General features: G+C 53.4%; 1 protein-coding gene across 2 annotated transcripts; it reads right to left on the reverse strand.

Annotated features, from left to right (window-relative positions):
• Nucleotides 1-138: 138 nt before the first annotated feature.
• PLEKHG6 (pleckstrin homology and RhoGEF domain containing G6) lies at nt 139-17,228 on the reverse strand (the record flags this gene model as incomplete). Of its 2 annotated transcripts, none has more annotated exons than XM_080661507.1 (14): nt 139-841; nt 1,473-1,618; nt 9,594-9,709; nt 9,827-9,959; nt 10,432-10,551; nt 10,863-11,000; nt 11,461-11,610; nt 11,763-11,873; nt 12,776-12,925; nt 13,225-13,275; nt 13,550-13,645; nt 15,006-15,170; nt 15,692-15,847; nt 17,088-17,228. In XM_080661507.1, 14 exons carry the CDS (start codon nt 17,223-17,225, stop codon nt 139-141), a joined length of 2,373 nt encoding a protein of 790 aa, XP_080517633.1. The 2 variants fall into 2 exon arrangements, with proteins under 2 accessions (XP_080517633.1, XP_080517632.1); XM_080661506.1 differs by having other exon boundaries at nt 13,550-13,642; nt 17,088-17,225.
• Nucleotides 17,229-18,598: the final 1,370 nt, after the last annotated feature.

Below are 18,598 nucleotides of genomic sequence, written 5' to 3' on the forward strand. Positions count from 1 at the left end.
CCCTGCCATGGCCCCTGCTCTGGGTCTGCCCCTCTATACCCACCCCTCCCCACCGACCTCCTACCCTGACACCCCCCTCCGCCCCCTCCATCCTGGCCTGCCTTCCCCTCTGCTCCCTCCCAGGCCACCTTTCAGCACTTACGATGTGGACAGGGGGGTGTCCAGCCTTATGATGTGGGGCCCACGCATCCTCTGCAATTGGACCCGAGTTAGCTTCCGAGGCCCGCTGTCCCCAGGCTCCAGGCCGCCCTCGATCCTTTGGCTGGCCAGCTCCTCCCGGATCTCTCTGAGCATGTCCTCAGCACTGAGGGGGCCAGGGGAGGGGGTACAGCGAGGTGTTCGGAAGAGGGGCCCCTCTTCTTCCTCGTCCTCTGAGGACGCCCAGGGGCTTTCCCCAGCAGAGTCAGCGTGGGTCGGGGAGTGTGGGAGCTGCCCCCGAAGCTGGGCCCTATGCAAGGTCTCTACTACCACGTTCCCTCCCACCGAGGTCCCATCTTCTTCCTCAGACCAGGTGGGCGTTGCTCCCCTGGGAAGACTGCTTCCTCTTCGGATAACTTCCCCTGGCAGTTCAGGGGTGCTTCGGCGCTGGGGAGCTTGGGGGTCAGGAGGCTGAGGGCGCAAGGTAACATCCCGGAGGTCCAGGGCAGAGAGGGTGAAGCCAGGGTGCCGCCGAAGGGCCCACGGGCGCAGCCGGCTCAGTGGGGAGTGGGACTCCTTAGGGGAGACTGGGATCAGAGTGCTGTAGCCAGAGTCTGAGGTGTCATCTGGTACCGAGGGAATGTCTTCATCCGTGTCGTCGGTCACCACCAGGTGGGGGATGACGGTGCAGAACTCAGAATTCCTACAAATTAATGAATGGTCAGAGTCAGATGCTAAGGGGTCAGGTTCAAATCCAGGAAGTATCCGTTGACCACTCCATTCAGAAATGGTCCCTCCTCCAAATTTAATTTGGTATCACCTTTACACTGTTTTATCATCGCTAGTTGGACTGTAAGCTCACAACACTTGGTCCAGGTCCTTGTGTCAAGTAGGTGCTCAGGTATTTCTGGGGGGTTCTGAGATCTGAGGTTACCCCCGTGATGGCTCTTTTTTTCTCCAACCATGCTGCTGAGCAGCTGTTTTTAAGGATGAACTTTTCACACTCTGGGAATTTGGACTAAGCTGGTCCCTACAGCTCCGACTTTCTGCAAATCCCTACCGGCCTTCACTCTGCACCTCTCAGGCAGTTCACGCTTCTTGTGTTTATTTCTTTCAGTCTGCGCCAACCCTAGGCTGGCGATCCTCCTAGGCTGCCCCAAGAGGCCCTTCACATGGCTGATGCCAACCTGTTCTCCAACCTGTAGCCTGGGTTCCCCCGTCTATTCCTAATCCCCTGAGCACTGTCATATCATTTTTTCAGCCTTTCCTCATCTCTCCCTCTTTACCTGCAGCCTCCTTACTGTGGGAGAGCTTATGGTCCCTGTGGGCCTTACCTCCCCTCCACGCTGCTCTGAGAGCCCTCTGGGGAAGGCGTGGAGGGCCTGGTGCTCAGAGACTCCTGGTCCCGGTCCCTGTAGAGGGCCAGCAGTTCCCTCTTCTGTTGGACGTATTCCTCTGCCTTCAGCTTTTGCAGGGTGACCTGGGATGGGAATACTTCCATTAAGATCCTTGATTATTGTTGGTTAGAGTGTTGTCCCGATATGCCAAGGTTGCAGGTTCGATCCTTCATCAGGGCACACACAAGAATCAACCAATGAGTGTATAAATTAGTGGAACAACAAATCGATGTCTCTCTCTCTAATAAATTTTAAAAAAAATATTTAAAACTCTGAAAAAAAAAGATCCTCGATTATTGAGCACTTGCTGTATGCCAGGCACTGGGCTAAGTGCTTTACATACATTATCTCCTTTAGTCTTCACAACAACCGGATGAGGCAGATATTATTTTTTTACTCCTACTTTGCTACTGAGAAATAGAGATTGAGGTTAGCGACTGCCAAGATCACGAAGTAAGGAAGTGGGATAGAACCAGGATTTGAACTCTCGAGCAGAAGACCCCCTTTCTTCCATATACAGTTCTTCCTGTTTCTCATGCCCCTTGGCAAGCTCTCTCTCTCTCTGGTCTGCCTCCTCCAGGAAGCCCTCCCTGATTGGTGGTGATGGTGGTATAAGTCCTGGGTCCTCAGGTTACTTACTCTTCCTCCTGCCACCAGGATGGGTAGGGGCAGGCTTTGTCCAGGGCTGAGGACTCTGCTGTCCTTCAGAGATGAAAACAAGACTGTCTCAAGAGGTTTGGAAAGAGGATACATTATGTTTTCTGTCTTCCTGCCTCAACGTTTTCATAGAGTCGTCATCAGAATAAAATAGCGACATCTGAGAAGTGGTTTACAGAGCACCTCCACATGCACACAGTCCTTTGAGACACACCATCATCCTTCAGAGTGGAAAAGCATGGATATGAGCCCATTTTACAGATGAGAAAACAAGACTTCCAGAAATGAAGGGACTTGCTCAAGGTCGCACAGTAGAGAGAAACAGCACTGGGACTGGGCCTTTCCCTGAGTCCTAGGGCAGTCAGTAATCAAGGGCAGCAGAAAGGGTTCAGAGTTGTGAAAGGATAACATCTGCTGGGGGAGGAGGAGGGAAGGCCGCAGAAGCGAGGAAAGGCTGAAGAGGGAGGTTTGGTGAAAGGGACTGGCGGCTGCTGGGGGCAGCGCTGATGTCAGTACTCACTGGATGGCCCATCGTTGTTAAAATACTCAAGTACTTCCATGCTGGTAAGCCAAGGGGTGCTGTCTGAGCCTTCTGCCTCCCTTCCCTAGGACTACCCTGCCCCCCAAAATCCAGCAACTGCAGGGGACAGTTAGCATCCTGCACTGCAGAGGACCTCTAAGACCCGCCCCCTTCCCAATGCTCCACTCTGATTGGTTGGTGCTCATGCCATTCTGGTTGATAAGCATTTGAATATCTCCCCACTTCAGGTATATCAGGTATATGAACCAGCAACTATTGGATGCCTGGACCTCCCTAAAGCTTCTCAGGAACACAGTGGTTAGGGAGATCAGTACAAGAGGCTTATTGGAGAATGGTGAACAGGAATAGGAAAATGACATCAATGACATGAACTTCTATTTCCAATTCTCCTTGCCCTGGCTCTTCAGTCACAGTCTCCAGAGGGAGAAAGCATTGCGAAGATTCTAAGCGGTCTCATAAGACTTGGTCTGTTGGCCAAAGCAAGGGATAATGGTGCCTGGGAGCAGAAACCCAGCACACCAGGCCAGGGCCTGGGACCTCTCCCTGTCCCTAGCTGTGTTGAGGGTGGGAGGGGCCATTCTGGGGCCTGGGAGCCGCTGGGACAGCCGGCTTGTCCTGTTTAGATGCCAAGCCCTTTTACCCTACAAGACCCAAGTTCAGTGCTGTGTTTGGGACGTTCAGGATAGGGATAGTGTGTGGAAGAAAAGAACTGGAAATGGGGGTGGGGTGTCTGTAAGGAACATCCAATACCAGCATCTCCACTAACCTTGCCCCTGGCCCTGCCCTAGGAAGACACCAGGGGCTGGGGCTGTTTGAAGGGCCCCCAGCCACCCCAAAGCCTCTCCAGTAACCCAGAGGTTTTCTCATCAGGGATAACAGGAAAGACATGCTGGGGGCAGGGTGGGAAAGGAAGAGGAAATTGGTGCTTGAGCCAGACTGTGACACCCCAGCAGCCGGGAACAGGAGGGGAGGGCTCCCTCAGCACACTCTTCTTCCCTTGCCTGGGCGGGGGACCTGACGCCTTGAGAGGAAATGCCTCCTGTCCAGCTGCCCCTGGGCGGCTCCCAGATCCACCCACTCTCCTTCCAAAGGCCCCCAGATGTGGAGGCAGCTCCCCACTCAGCACGAGTCCCCAGCACCACTGACCACCCGTCTCATGATGACAATAACAAGCATTTATGGAGCGCCCATTTTGGGCGGGGCTTCGGGCCAAACAGTTTACAAACATAATTGTCTGTCTATCCTGCATGGCAGTTCCCATTGTCACGGCAGTTCCCCAGAGAAACGAAATGACTCCTGTGAGAACACAGATAACCCGAGCTGGGCTCCGCCCCTCCTCTCATTTCTTGGCCTTCATCTCTTTCTGTTCCTGTCACTGGTGTCTTTTCCTCTTCTCATCCCCTAAATATGGGCATTTCCCAAGATTCAGTCTGTCTTCCCTTGAGAAGCTCTTTTTCTCTAAAAGTTTAAGCCACTGTGGGTAGACTCGCCAGGAATAAATCTCCATCTGCATTTCTGTGAGGGGGAGAAAAAAATCTGACCCCTGGGGGTTGCTGTAGATACTCTACTGCCCTCTGCAGTTCACAGTGACTGATGGGGATAGAGAGCGGTGTGTGTGTGGGGGGGGCGTTCTCTGAGAATCTGCTGTGAGATAACAGCAGGACAAATTAATTTCAAAGCTTCCGGTTTTTGTTTTGCAAAGAGAGGCCAGAGTTTTAGGCATCAGAAGTGACCTCCTTTCCTCTATTAGTCAGTAGTGAGACTACCAGGGGGCTAAATTATTTTGATAATAAAATGTCAGCACTTTTTTTGTGGTCTAAAAAAGTGGTTCTAAAAGGAGAAGGGGTGGTAGTATTGTCCTGGGACTAGGAACCAAAGGAAAAGGAGAAGGTCCTGCTGGTGGGGCTGGTAAAGAAGGGAGGCTGCCTGCAGGTAAGGGCCCCACCTGCAGTCCTGACAGGCTGGGCTTGTCTCCAGTTTTGTCCTCAGCTCCACTCCTATCCAGCCTTCAGTACAACTCGACTGGCCACTGGAGTGGTGCCGGTTGTCGGCCAGTCCAGCCATGTGGACACTGTGTTTGTGCTGGGGAGAGTGGGATAGAGAGAAGGCCCCTGTCACATAGAGAGAGGGAAGTATGAGGGGGCCTGAAGCAGGGCAGCCAGAGACCAGTTACCACTAAAACCACTCCCACCCCACTCCCAACTCTGTCCTCTACCTCTACCTCCTGGGGACTGTCACCATCTTGTTAGGTATTTAAGGAAGTGGCAGTCCACAGGGCTGGAGGACACAATGTCTTGAGGTTCCTCATTTCACCCTTAATTCATTCTTCTTCTTTTTTTTAAATGACAAAAACCCCATATTTATTTTTTACTCTCACAATTCAGAATTTTTAATACGGTATTTAAACAGAGACTAAGCTCTGGTTTTTCTTTCCTCAAATAATCTCTCCATATTATGATACGATATCATAGATAAGATTGCAGAAAGAATGCTTAAAATTATTTAAAGAACAGACTCTTCACATATTCTCAGAAGTTTCAGAAGCCCTAACTGCCTGATGTGCTAATGACAAATCATTGTTATCTATTCATTATAGCAAGCTCTATGAGGAACACTAATTTGACTTAAACACCTTAAAAATAATGAAGTTGCATTCTTTAGAAATAATCTACAATAAGATTTCTTTCCTTGTTCAAAATGCCTCTTCTGTTTTTAAAATTGAAGTATAATTGACATATAACATGATATTAATTTCAGGTGTACAAGGTAGTGCACTGGAGTGGCAGGGAGGGGTGTTCCCTCAGCCTGGATTGTGAGAGGGCACAGGCTAGGCTGAGGGACCCCACTGGTGCAGGATCAGGGCCAGGGTGGGATGCAAGAAGTTGGCCAGCCAGGGAGGGACTGTGGGAAGGCTCCAGGGCATGTCTGGCCCATCTCGTTCAGATCCAATCGGATGGACCCCAGCAGCAAGCTAACCTACCCATCAGAGCATCTGCCCCCGGTGGTCAGTGCATGTCATAGGGAGCGGTTGAGCGGCCTTAACATATCATTAGCATATTATGCTTGATTGGTTGAACGGCTGACTGGACGACCGGACACTTAGCATATTAGGCTTTTATTATATAGGATCTACACTAGTAAAAGAGAAGCATGCAAATTGACCATCACTTTGCAACACCCATCAGCCAATCAGGAGTGAGTATGCAAATCAGCGGGACAAAGATCACGTTGGCCACAGACCCGCCAGAGCGAGCGGGAGGCTTGGGTTGCTCCTGGCAATGGAGGAAACCAAGCTTCCTGCCTGCCCAGGCTGGCTGCTGAAGGAGGGGCCTGTGGGCGGTGGACACAGAGCCGGCCCAGGTGGGCGACGAAGGAGGGGCCTGTGAGTGGAGGACATGGAGCTGGCCCGGGCGTGTGGGAGGCTTGGGTCGCCCGGGCTGACTGCCGAGGGAGGGGCCTGCAAACGGCCTTCAGCCCCTTACCCAGGCTGGCCATGCCCCCATGGGGTGAGGGTCCCCGCTGAGGGGCATGGCCAGCCTGAAAACAGCCATCAGCCCCTCACCCAAACTGGCCAGGCACCCCAATGGGGACCCCCACCCTGAAGGGGGTGTGGCCAGCCTGAAAACTGCCCTCAGCCCCTTACCCAGGCTGGCCACTCCCCCATGGGGTGAGGGTCCCTGCTGGGGGCATGGCTAGCCTGCAAACAGCCATCAGCACCTCACCCAGGCTGGCCATGACCCCCAGCGGGGACCCTCACCCTATGGGGGCGTGGCTGGCCTGCAAACTGCCCCAGCCCCTCGCCCAGGCCAGCACCACCACCAGTGGGGTCCCCCACCCCAATGGGGCCGTGGCCGGCCTGCAAACCACCACAGGCCCCTTGCCCAGGCCGCCTGCCCCCCAAGGGAACCCCCACCCTGATCCGGGACACCCTTCAGGGTAAACCAGCCAGCCCCCATCTGTGTACCAGGCCTCTATCTATACTAATAAAAGGGTAATACACTAATTAGACTGGGAGACCTTCCAGGAGACCTTCCAGACATTCTTCTGGACAAAGCCATGGTGGCGGGGCTGAGGTAGAGGTGGTTAGGGGCCAAGAGGGGAGGGCAGTTGTGGGTGATCAGGCTGGGGGGGAGTAGTTGAGGGTGAGCAGGCCAGCAAGGGGGGGGGCAGTTGGGGGCAAGCAGGCTGTCAGTGAGGGTCAGTTGGAGGTGATCAGGCCAGCGAGGGGGGGGGCAGTTGGGGGTGAGCAGGCCGGCAGGGGGCAGTTGGGGGTGAGCAGACCAGCAGGCAGAATGGTTAGGGGCAATCAGGCAGGCAAGCAGGTGAGCGGTTAGGAGCCAGCAGTCCCGGATTGTGAGAGGGATGTCTGACTGCCGGTTTAGGCCCGATCTGGCAGTCGGACATCCCTTGAGGGATCCCAGATTTTGGAGAGGGTGCAGGCTGGGCTGAGGGACCCCCCCCCCCCCCCCCGTACACGAATTTCATGCACCAGGCCACTAGTATATAATGAAATGATCACCACACTAAGTCTAGTTAACATCCATCACCATACATGCTTAGAAAAAATTTCTTCTTGTGATAAGAACTTTTAAGATTTACTCTCTTAGCAACTTTCATAGTTCACCTTCATTTCTCACCTGAACTCAGGTCTGTGTTTCCATGTTTCCACAAGCCTCCAAGATGCCTCCCCTTGGCTGTCTCCCACTGACGCATTTCCAAAGTGCTTCTGTTTAAAACTGAATATTGCTACCCTGGGAAACAACTCCCAGGAAACAACAACTAAACAAACAGGTTTCCCTTCCTAAGGATTCATTTCTGTCAGGGGCACCATAGCCAAAGCAGTCTTCCATACGGGAACCTCGGGGAGCAACCATCCTTGGTCTCTGTGGAAGGGTTACAGAGCTGTGACCATGCATTTGCTTAATCGGAATGACCTCAGAATCTTCTCTGTGAAGCAAGGACTGTCATAAATAATAACAGTATATCCATTTGCAGGCCAAGAAATGGAAGCTCACCCAAGATGACCCAGCTAGTGAGAGGAAGAGCTGGTGTTTGAGGCTAGATGTTCATGCATTCAGTGTAGGCTTTTAACCAGTTTCCCTAAGGCTCACCTGTTTCTTCTTCTTTAGCTCCTTTCTTCCTCTCTTCCCCCCTTTTCTTTTTCTTTTTTCTTTTTTTTTTTTTTTTTTGGCAACGTGTCCCAAAGACCATGGCACTAAATAAACCTCAATATTTCACACCCAAACTAGCAGAGTAAATCTCCTGCCACCAATCTTCCCCTCCCCCAGCCCACCTGTCCACTGTCACCTTACAATTCAAGACAAAGACAAAACACACTGATTTCACCATGGAATTTCTGGCTCAAGAATCTATGGTGGTTCTCTCTCATCAACCCAGTTCAGTTTAGTCTCGTCCAGTCCACTCTCTTCTGTAGCTCTTGGGGTCCTGTAGAGTGGCCTCTCAATCACCAGCTCACATAAACCCTTTGCTCCAGACTTAGACACACAAGTCACTGCCCCCAAACAAATCCCACTCAAGTGCTCCCTTGATTCTTTTGCTCACGATCTTCCCTGTCCTTTAAGTCCAGCTTCACTCCTCATACTACTTTGGTCATTCTGCTCCTGCAGTGGGTTGAACAGTAGCCTAGATTTGTCTAGGTCCTGGGAATGTGACCTTATTTGGAAAGAGGGTGCAAAGATCCTAAGTTAAGGGCCATCCTGGATTTAGGGTGTGCTCTAAATGTAATGGCTGGTGTCTTCATGAGAGACACGAGAGGGAAATTTGGACAGAGGCAGAGAATAGAGAAGCCAAGGAACACCTGGAAGCTGGAAGGAGCAAGGAAGGGTTGTCCCCTAGAACCTTGGAGAGGAAGTATGGCCCCTTGGTTTCCAACTTCTGGCCTCCAGAACTGGGAAAGAACACGTTTCTGCTACCTTAAGTCGCCCTGTTTGTGGTGCCAGTACAGCTCCATTTGGCTCTGCCTTCTGAACCCCTCTAGCTTTAATCACCTGCATCTGCCCACGTCATTTTCAGCACCTTCACTGGTTCCCTGTCATCTGAAGGACAAAGTTCAAGTTCCTTACGTGGCATGGGAGATGGGCAAGCTGGCGGGGCCGCCTCCCAGCCTCTCTGCCACTGTGCCTGCCTGTGCTTTATGTCCTGGTGATATGAACTCCCAGGCTGGTGCATCTCTCAACACACACAGCTGTTTCATATCTCCGACCTTTGCACATTCCGTGTCTCCATTTGAAATACCTTTCCTTCCCACCCTGTTTCCCTGAACACTCCTAGATATTCCTAGATATTCCCCAAACAAAGCTCAGATAAGGGTTCCTCTGTGAAGGCTTCTCAGTGCACCCTCCTCCTCATCTGTCCCCCTTCCTAACCAACCCACCAGGCAGAACGAATTATTCCCTTCTGGGCTGAGTTCCATTACATATGAATGTTTCTATAGTCATACACTAACTCGTCTAGCTAGGCTGCCATGCACATTCCTTGAGGGCAGGAACAGTATTTTACTGCTTTCTGATTGCCCAGCACCGAGCTGGTGCCTGCAGCCAGCAAGGGCCCCATTAGTGTCTGTTGACTGGAGGCTGAAGTTCAGAAGTAAATTGTTTCAAGGGGTAGAAACTTCTAGGGGATGCCATCTTGGGCTCTCCTGGGGACTGGCACAGCAGGTGGCTCAAGGGGCTCTTCTCTCCTCTTATGATGGTCAAGGATAGTCAAGGCTGTGTCTCCCTCCTGAGGACAGTCTGAGTCTGCATCAACTCCAGCCTCTCTCTCTTCCTCCTCCCCTCTGTGTTCCAGTTTCTGAGCTCCAGGGGCCCCAGCCATCCCTCCCACACCTGGCTCTCACATACCTGGGCCTGCTGGGTCTTCTCCAGCCACTGGGCACGGTCTGCAACGCTGGGACAGTGCACAATGAGGGCATTGGAGACGCACTGGAAGTCAGTGAGGTGGATCACCAGGAAGCTATCTGGGTGGGGGAGAAGGCCTGCTTCAAGGGCTGGACCGTTTTGGAACCCCATCCTGACTCCTCTTTCCCCCTGCCAAGAGGAAAGGGAGGGACAAAGTCCCCAAAGGTGATACATACTAGGGTCCCGGAGTGGTTGGCACACAAGCTTCTCCAGCATGAAGGGGGGGCGGATAACCTTGGCTTTGTCCGCCCTGCGTTGAGGCTTGGTCACCAGGAGCACATCAGAGAAGAGGAACAGGTACACATCCAGCTGGGGCGTGTGTAGGAGAAAGAGGCCAGGTCAGCTGGAGCAGGGGGAAGGGGGGACAGGGACTAGACTCATGCATGAGTGTGCACACGTGGGGGCTCATGCATGAGTATGACATGTGGGTGCGCACATACACAGGGACAAGTGTACATTGTGGAATGCTAGGGCTGGAGGGGGTGTCAGCTTGGTCCCTTCTCTCACTTTACAGGCAGGGAAAGTGGCTGATTCGTGGTCGTACAAACAATCAGAGCTGTAGCCAGAACCATGTCCTCTTCCCCATACACACACAGAAGTGACCCAGTCACACACATAGACATACACACAGAGACAGAGATACACACACACACACACACACACACACACACGCACACACACACATCCCTTTCTCCCATTTCCATCTTATATGACTCTTATCATCTCTCCCTTCTCTTCAATCCATCTCTCATCTTCTCTGCTCCCACCCATGCTCCCTCACCTTCCCTTCTCGCCCTTCCTTCACTCTTGCAGGTCCCTCCAGCAGCAGCTGCCTGGTGTGCTCAGGAGCAACCCCCAGCATGGGGGACATCAGGTCCAGGTTGGAGAAAGGACGCAGGTTCTGAGGGACACAGAGAGGAGAGGGTCAGGGGACTGGATAGGACTCCTGTGTACCTCCTGGCGAAGATAGGTCTTTGTTCTGTCACCAGCACTGGCTCTTTCCATCTGTCCTCCATCCTCCGCTTGGAGGCAGAGAAAGCATTTCAGGGCCTTTTTTCTACTCTTTTGAACTCTGCCCCTGGGATCCTCCCCACCAGGAAGGAATGATGGGCACACCCCTCTGTAGCACCTCCATCCCTTACCCTCCCAGGCCTCCACTGCATCCACTTTCCTGGGGACCTTGCTTTCTCTGAGCCTCCTTCCCTCTCTCACCTTCTCCATCTCCTCACTGGATGGCTCCAGCACCTCGTAGGGCCCAATGCGCTGGGCTGCCGCCACCAAGCTCTCCTGATCTTCGCCCTGGCGGACCTGCTTATTGATGTGTCGCAGGAACGACTCCACAGCTGTTATCTAGGTGAGGGTGGGGTGTGGCAGGAGGAGCAGCTCAGCTCCACACCCTGTACATCCCACCCAACCAATGGCAACCACAGCCTCCTTACAGGCTGGCCGGTCAGTGCCACACTGTCACATACATTCAAGAAAAGAGACCCTTGCCCTAGCTGGTTTGGCTCAGTGGATAGAGCATCAGCCTGTGGACTGAAGGGTCCCAGGTTCGATTCCAGTCAAGGGCACATGCCTGGGTTGTGGGCTCGATCCCCAGTAGGGGGTGTGCAGAAGGCAGCTGATCAATGATTCTCTCTCATCATTGATGTTTCTATCTCTCTCTCCGTCTCCCTTGCTCTCTGAAATCAATAAAAATATATTTATAAAAGAAAAAGAAAAGGAAAAGAGACCCTCAAGAATTCCTGAAGGGCAGCTCCCCCACACCAGCCTCCAAATCCCAGGGTACTGGCCCTGCCAGGCCACCTACCATGTCGTTCAAAGCCTGGCGGGCTTGTGCCTCAGGGGTCCTCTTGAGCACGGCCTGTAGCAGCAGTGGGTACTTGGTGATGCGCTGGTGGGGCTTGATGAGTAAGTCACCCAGCATCTGCCTCCCGGAGCGCTTGTGCTTCTCACACCACTGCCAGGGAAGGTGGGCAGGGGGTCAGCAGTCTGCCCCATCCTAGTTGATGGACTCAACCTTGGGCCCAGCTGGAGATTGGGGGTGGTGGGTAGAGGGGAATCCAGTTGTCTAGGGTCTGCCCATCTCCCTTCCTGCCACTCCTCTCCCACCTGCACGAAGGCACGGAAGAGAGGGTTATTGTCTTGCTGCTCCCGGGCGTAAGCCATGGTCTGCTTCACTCTCAGGCAGTACTGGACATAGGGCTGGAACCTCTGGCTGATCTAGAGGGATGAGGGGAGGGGAGTGAGCAGGCAGGGAAAGAAGGTCATGAGATACAGGCTTTGGCTGCAGAGCATGCGGATGAGGGCGTACAGGGTAGGGTAGGGGTGGAGAAAGCCTCTCATAGACCCGTAGTCCAGCTCCTGCCAATCCCTACCTCCCATGACTGCCAGCCCTTCTCTCTGGATTCCAAGGAGGAGTTGAGGACCTGAGAGGCCGACCTACTGCAGCTCTCTGAGCTCCTGTCCACAGCCCCTGCCTGCCCTGCTGCTCTGAATTTACTCCTGCCATCAATAATTCAGCCGGAACGTTTTCAGGACATGCAGATCCCATTTCACCCGGCAGGGTGGTGGTGATCTGAGGCTGGCCCAGAAGCCCTGTCCTGTGGAAGGGGGCCACCTATGACTCCTAGGAGATTGTCTTTCCAACTCACTACCCCATTCCTTCCAACTCTGCAAGGCCCACATCTTCCTGGTTGGAGAAAACTGGGAAAGTCTAATCCTGGGCCTCTTTCTTTCTCTTGTCATACTTCTTCATGCACCAGGTACCCTGGTGGCCTTTTACACCCCTCACCCAGGCCCCATTCTTGCTCACAGCTGTTTGTCGTGGATCTTTGTCTAAGAAGTAAGATGTTATAGTTGATAAGAGCTTAGGTGTAACTCTTTCCTGAGACAGCTGCATTTTCACGTCATACATAAGGGTCTCCAGAAGCCCAAAGAACCTCTGGGACAGAGGTCATACTTGTCAAGTGAAAGGCAGGGGGTGAAGTGATATTTTGGGGAAGGGGTTGTGCCCTAAGACGCCTTCAAATCATGGAAGGATTCCAGTTGTGTACACATGCCCTGCAGACAGGACCCCTGGGCTCCCCCAGTCCCACTTCATCCAACCTTTCACCATGCCTCACCGCCAGGAAGCCGTCCTGCAGGTTGACAGGGTCCAGAGGCTGGCCAGAAGCTCGAGTCTTCCCCAGGGTAGGCCCCAGCACCTCTTCCCAAAAGTTCCGGTGGGCTCGAATCAGGCTGGGGACATTTCCGAATAGGGCCTCAGCTGACACCTGGAAGAGGGAGCAGGATTTAGCAGCATGCCTTGGCAGGTCACCGACAGGCAACATTGGCCATGGACAAGCAAGAACTGCTAAGCTTGGATGGTGGGGAGTGGGATGGGACCTGTGGCCTGCTTGGGGTCTAGACCAAGAAGGGGAGTAGGGAGGGCAGGTGGTGTCCTAGAAAATGGGGCAGTGGAAATTTAGACTGGGCAGCCTAGAGGGCTCTCTGTGACCCTCCAACCCTTCTCCCCACTCCTTGGGCTCAGAGTTTGGGATGTACCAGACTCCCCTCCTGAGCTCCCACTTACTTCTGTCAGCAGTCCTACTCGCTGCAAGTTCAGCAAACCAGCGGCTAGGAGCTAGATGAAAGGAGAGATGAGGGTCTCAGCACCTGACCTCTTCCTCTCAGGACCCCAGCCTAGCCCTTTAATGCATCCCTCCCCCGCAACTTCAGTACTGCCAACCTCTCTCCCAGGATCCTGGGAAGGTCTCAAATCAGGGGGATCTCTTGGTATCCTGCCACTCCTTCCCCCAGCAACCCTGCTCCTCTGGTCTGGGAGGATCAGGGAAAATGTAAGGGAGATGGGTATATGGCTGAGGATGGGGCCAGGGCTGGGACTGAGGGAGGCTCACATCGGTCATGATCTTGAGCTTTCGTATGTAGATCAGTTCTGTGGTCAGTAGCTCCCAGAGTGCTTCCTGTTGGTGGCAAAGCTCCCGGCTCATCTCCTGGGATGGGAGTGGGGCTGGTTCAGTTGGGGAACAGTGAAAAGAACAGAACAGCAGCTACCATTTGTTATGCTACTGGATCTACTTCATAGATGACTTCTTTTGTTGTTGTTAATCCTCACCTGAGTATATTTTTTTCCCATTGAATTTTAGAGAGAGTAGAAGGGAAGGAAGGAGGAATGGGAGAGAGAGAGAGAGAGAGAGAGAGATCAATGTGAGAGATATTGGTTGCCTCCTGCACACAGCCTGACTGGAGCCAGGAATTGAAGCTGCAACACAGGTACATGCCCTTGACTGGAATTGAACCCAAGACCCTTCATTGCATGGGTCTATGCTCTAACCACTGATCCCACCAGTCAGGGCTTATAGATGACCTTTTAATCTTTAAACCAAACCTCCAGTGTATAGGTGTCATCCCCATTTTACAGATGAGGCGACTAAGGCTCAGTGCGGTTTGCTGTCATGACCAAGGTCTCACTAGTAAGTGACAGAGTTTGGATTTGAACCTAGAGCAGTGATTACCAACCTTTTTTTTGGCCATGCCCCACCTAACCATCTCTAAAATCCTGATTCCCACCCACCCCCCATGACATATAATTCTTATTATTCAAAAAGTGAATTTCTCTTTATGTGGAGGAAGCCTAAAAGGCCATTATCTTGGTCTAAACAAGCTTCCAAAGAACATGGCATCCATGAAAGAGAAAAATAAAAGAACAAAAGGACAGTTGAAGTACGGAGGAAGAAATCACTAAGAAATAGTTAAAAAAAATAATATGTAGTGATATGAAAAAATAGCAAATAAAGTTTCAAAACATATAATAGAGAACTGAAATGCATAAATATGTCACTATATAGTTATTTTTTAATTTTTAAAAAATATATTTTTATTGATTTTAGAGAGGAAGGGAGAGGGAGAGAGATAGAAACATCAATGATGAGAGAGAATCATTGATCGGCTGCCTCCTGCATGCCCCACACTGGGGATCGAGCCCACAACCTGGGCATGTCCCCTGACTGGGAATCGAACTGTGACCTCCTGGTTCATAGGTTGATGCTCAACCGCTGAGCCATGCCGGTTGGGCTCACTATATATTTATATACTGTAGACGAAGCCCGTAGAACCACAAGAAATGCAAAAAATTCACTGTTAATAACTCATTCTCAAATTGCCCCCATTAAAAATCAAATTGTCCCCCTGTGGGGCATGTGCCCCACGTTGGGAACCACTGACCTAGAGTAAGATCTCTCCAAACACTTTCCCCACATGACCCGAGGCCTTTCCCTTGGGAAGAGACAGAGGTGAGATGTGTGTACTTGTGTCTGTAACCCCATGGGGACAGACATTATGTTACAGGCCCACCTTGTGCTCAGGCACCAGCTCCTTCCAGGACTTCTCAATGGTCAGGTCGCTGTCGCTGCCCTTTCCTATCTCCCAGTGCTGCCGGTCCTCAGGGGGCAGGCGGGGCATCCCAAACATGCTGAATGTATACAGCCTCCTCTCCAGCTCATGGGCTTTGTTGACTTCCTGGTGGAATTGAGAAAGGGATTAGTTGTGGCCACAGCCCAAGAGCCCAGGGAGGGCTGTGTGTGTGTGTGTGTGTGTGTGTGTGTGTGTGTGTGTGTGTGTAAGCCTAGGGTCAGGGATCAACCCCTGCTAGGCTTACAGGGGCAAGGGTGCACTGGCACATGGATGGAGAGGCACTTTGGATTGCAGAAAAGTCCCTGGACAGAGGGGTCTGACCTGGGCTCCCTGACCAGAAAGGTGCCTTCCAGGGGTCTCTTGAGACAGAACCCTTTAGCGGGACCTTCAGGGGGAGACCAGAACAGGACTTAGGAAACTAGAGGTCTCAGGCAGCATTTTGACGTTTGCCCATAATGTAGACATTTTTATGAGGCAGCATAGCTTAGAGATGTATCCCTGGGAAGGACTCCATACAGGGCCAGTGGCTTATTGGAGGGGCTGCCTGAGCTCTCGGCTCTAATATCTCTGGAGGACATCATAGCTCGGGTTGTGAGCGTGGCAATGGGAAGAGAGGGACCCCTTACCTTGAGTTTGGGGGAGTGAGGTGGGCCAGCCCCAAAGGGGCTTCCAAGCCTTTTCTCAGACTCTAGTTCTCGAAACCTCATGGGAGACAGGATTCGGGTCTGGCCAGAGCCCTTGGCAAAGGGAACATAGTCCTGGAAGCGTGGGCGACTGGGCTCCTGGGGGAAGAGCAAGGAAAGGTCAGGGGGTGTCTCCCTTCCCCCAGAAGTCCTAGGGAGGGAGTGGGGGCCAGGCCCTCAGCTGTGCAAGCTTACTGACTCACTTCTCCCCTCAAACCAGTTTGGGGTGAGCCGCTCCTGCCCTGAGTCACAGTGGCTGCTGCCAGGGAGGCCAAGTGGGTTGGGCAGGGACATGCCAAGCTGGCTCCTGAGTGAGCCCAGGGCAGCAGCAGGGCCTCCTGCAGAGCAGCACACAGGTGCGCACACGCCTGGGCTCTGGTGTGTGTCCTCCCCATGTCTGCCCACTCATGTGTGCGCTCCCCACACCTTAGGCTTGCATGCACAATGCATGGTGCACACTGCATCTGGGTCCCTCACAGTTTCTCTGGTTTGGGAACAGCCTCCCTGACACGTGGGGATAAGGGCACACACATGTGTGGCTCCTCCCCAGGGGCATGCAGCCTGGGTCCCATCCAGTGGGGGCAGCTGCCCTTCTGTGTGAGAGGCTGAGGCCATGGCCATAAATCTCCTCCTGGACAGGCCTGGTCACATTCCTTGATTGGCCTGTGGTTGGATTTACTCCACAGACTTCCTATTCTGCCTTTCTGCCCTCAGCCTCGGAGAACCCCCAGCTGTCCTCCCTGTCTCCTAGGGACACATCTTCCTCCAGTAAGGCTGGGGATACCCCAACGGGAAGCAGAACTGCTCTCAAGGTGGAGGGAACTGTGGAGGCAGTGGGAAAGACCGCTGGCCTTCACACCCCTTTCCTTGGTCAGCACTGGAGGCAGGCCAGGAGGGTGGAGCCAGGGTGGAGCTAGGGAGCCCCCACACCCCTCCCCACTTTCAGAGTAGGGGCACTCTGAACCTTTGCTCTTCCTCCAGCCCTGACTCAGAGCCCACAGGCTCCTCCCAGGAGAAGTAGGAGTCTGGGAGGTGCCATCCCCAGGGCTTGGCGAAGTTCCCCAGCTCCCTGACTCGGACCTGTCTAACAGCACCTCCTTGGAGGGCCTGGCACCCCTGGCTCTCTGCCTCGAGTGCCCCATCTGTCTGGGATGGGTGTAGAGTCCTGGGAGCCTGGCCCAGCACTGCCTTCCTCAATCTTTCCCAACCCAGGAGAGAAGGTAGGGTGGGGGATAGGAATAGAGCAGCCCACGAACCGGTAAAAGGCAGAGACCCGAAAGCCTGGGCATCCTCCCATCTGCCCCACCCAGGTCACCTTTGGGGCACGACCTAGACTCACCAGCATGAGGCCTCTTCGGGCATAGAGATTGCTGCCAGAACTCTGGCCAGAAGCCCGATGCTGGCCCCCATAAGTCTCAATGCGGGACTCCACAAGTCCTCGGAGGGGACGCTCATCTGGAGGACCAAAAGATTGCATCCCTTCTCTCCTAGGTCACCTCCAAAGGTTCATAGTTCCAAGGTCCAGGAGAAAGGGGTCCCCTGGGTCTGCAAAGAGAAAATGAATGGAAGGGCCAGCCTTGATCAGTGGGTGGCACTAGACCTGAGACCAAGGTGATGGAGGTGGGGAGGGGAGGAGGATGGAGGGTCAAGGGCTTGGTTACTTGTTGGGAGAGCATGGCTGCCTCATCTCTGACTTGGTGGGGGTGGGGAATGCCCCTCCTTGCTGGTTAGAAAGCCCCTTGGAATATACTTCCTCCACATGTGTGCATATTTGGCGTCTAAGCTCCCACACTGGCCTCAGATGAGGGTGTAGTTCTGAGAGGAGTTGGGAGCAAGTTTCCTGGATGCCCCCAGGTGGGGGGATTCCCCTTGCACCCAGTTACAGCTTCCCTTTCCCCATATGCAGCCTGCAGGGAGGTCATGTGAGAGAGGACAGGAGACTGCCTGGACCTGTCACCTGTTTTTGTACAACCTGCCAGCTAAGAATGCTTTTTGCATGTTTAAATAGTTGAAAAAAATTAAAAATACGATTTCATTACAAAGAAAACGTATGTAAAATTCACATTTCAGTGTCCATAATGAAAGTTTTATTGGGACACAGCCACATTTACTCGTTTACTGATGATCCCTGACTGCTTTCCAGCTAGTTTCGATAGAGATCGTATACTAGTAGACTTTGAAATCTAAAATATTTACCATCCGGCCCTTTATTGACAAATTTGCCCACCCCTTACCTGGACGCTCCTGGCTACAGACACGGTGTGAGAGAGGAGCGGCTGTGGAGCCCTTGGCCTTAGAGATGAGCAGAGCAGAAGCAAGGTCTCTCTGGTCTCAGGATACATTGGGTCTTCCCCAGTTTCTGTGGACACGTCTATGGAGCAGGGGGCCAGGTGTGGGGCTCCATCCCTCCCCCCTCTACCTGGGTAGAGGACCCACCCTCTGAGTAGGAAGGGCTTGAATAGAAGAGGCCTCTTTAGCAGCTGCTGGCCCCTCTCCGGGTGGGCCGGGGCCCCCCTCTCCTTACCTTTTCCCTGATTTATGAGTCCGGAAGAAAAGCTGTCACTGTCTCCCAGGCCCCTCCCAGCAGTTCTCCCTCCAAGGGCTCTGTCTCCCTCTGGCTGTCTTCCTACTCGGCTTCCCTGGGTCTCTTGCCCCGCGCCCCTGGCCCGCGCCGCCCCCATTCGCTCACCTGTGCTTGCAGGTGTCCCCGCGCTAGCGGGTCGCGCTGCCGGTCCCCGCCCGCGGGGCTCCCGCTAGCGGACGGCTCCCCCAGCGATGCCAGGCCCGCCTGGGTCTGGGACCGAGCGGCCCGCAGGACCCGGGCAGCGCAGCGCAGGGCCGGGAGGAGGG

The sequence above is a fragment of the Plecotus auritus genome (assembly GCF_963455305.1).
Source record: "Plecotus auritus genome assembly, chromosome: 3".
In the NCBI taxonomy this organism is placed as follows: domain Eukaryota; kingdom Metazoa; phylum Chordata; class Mammalia; order Chiroptera; family Vespertilionidae; genus Plecotus; species Plecotus auritus.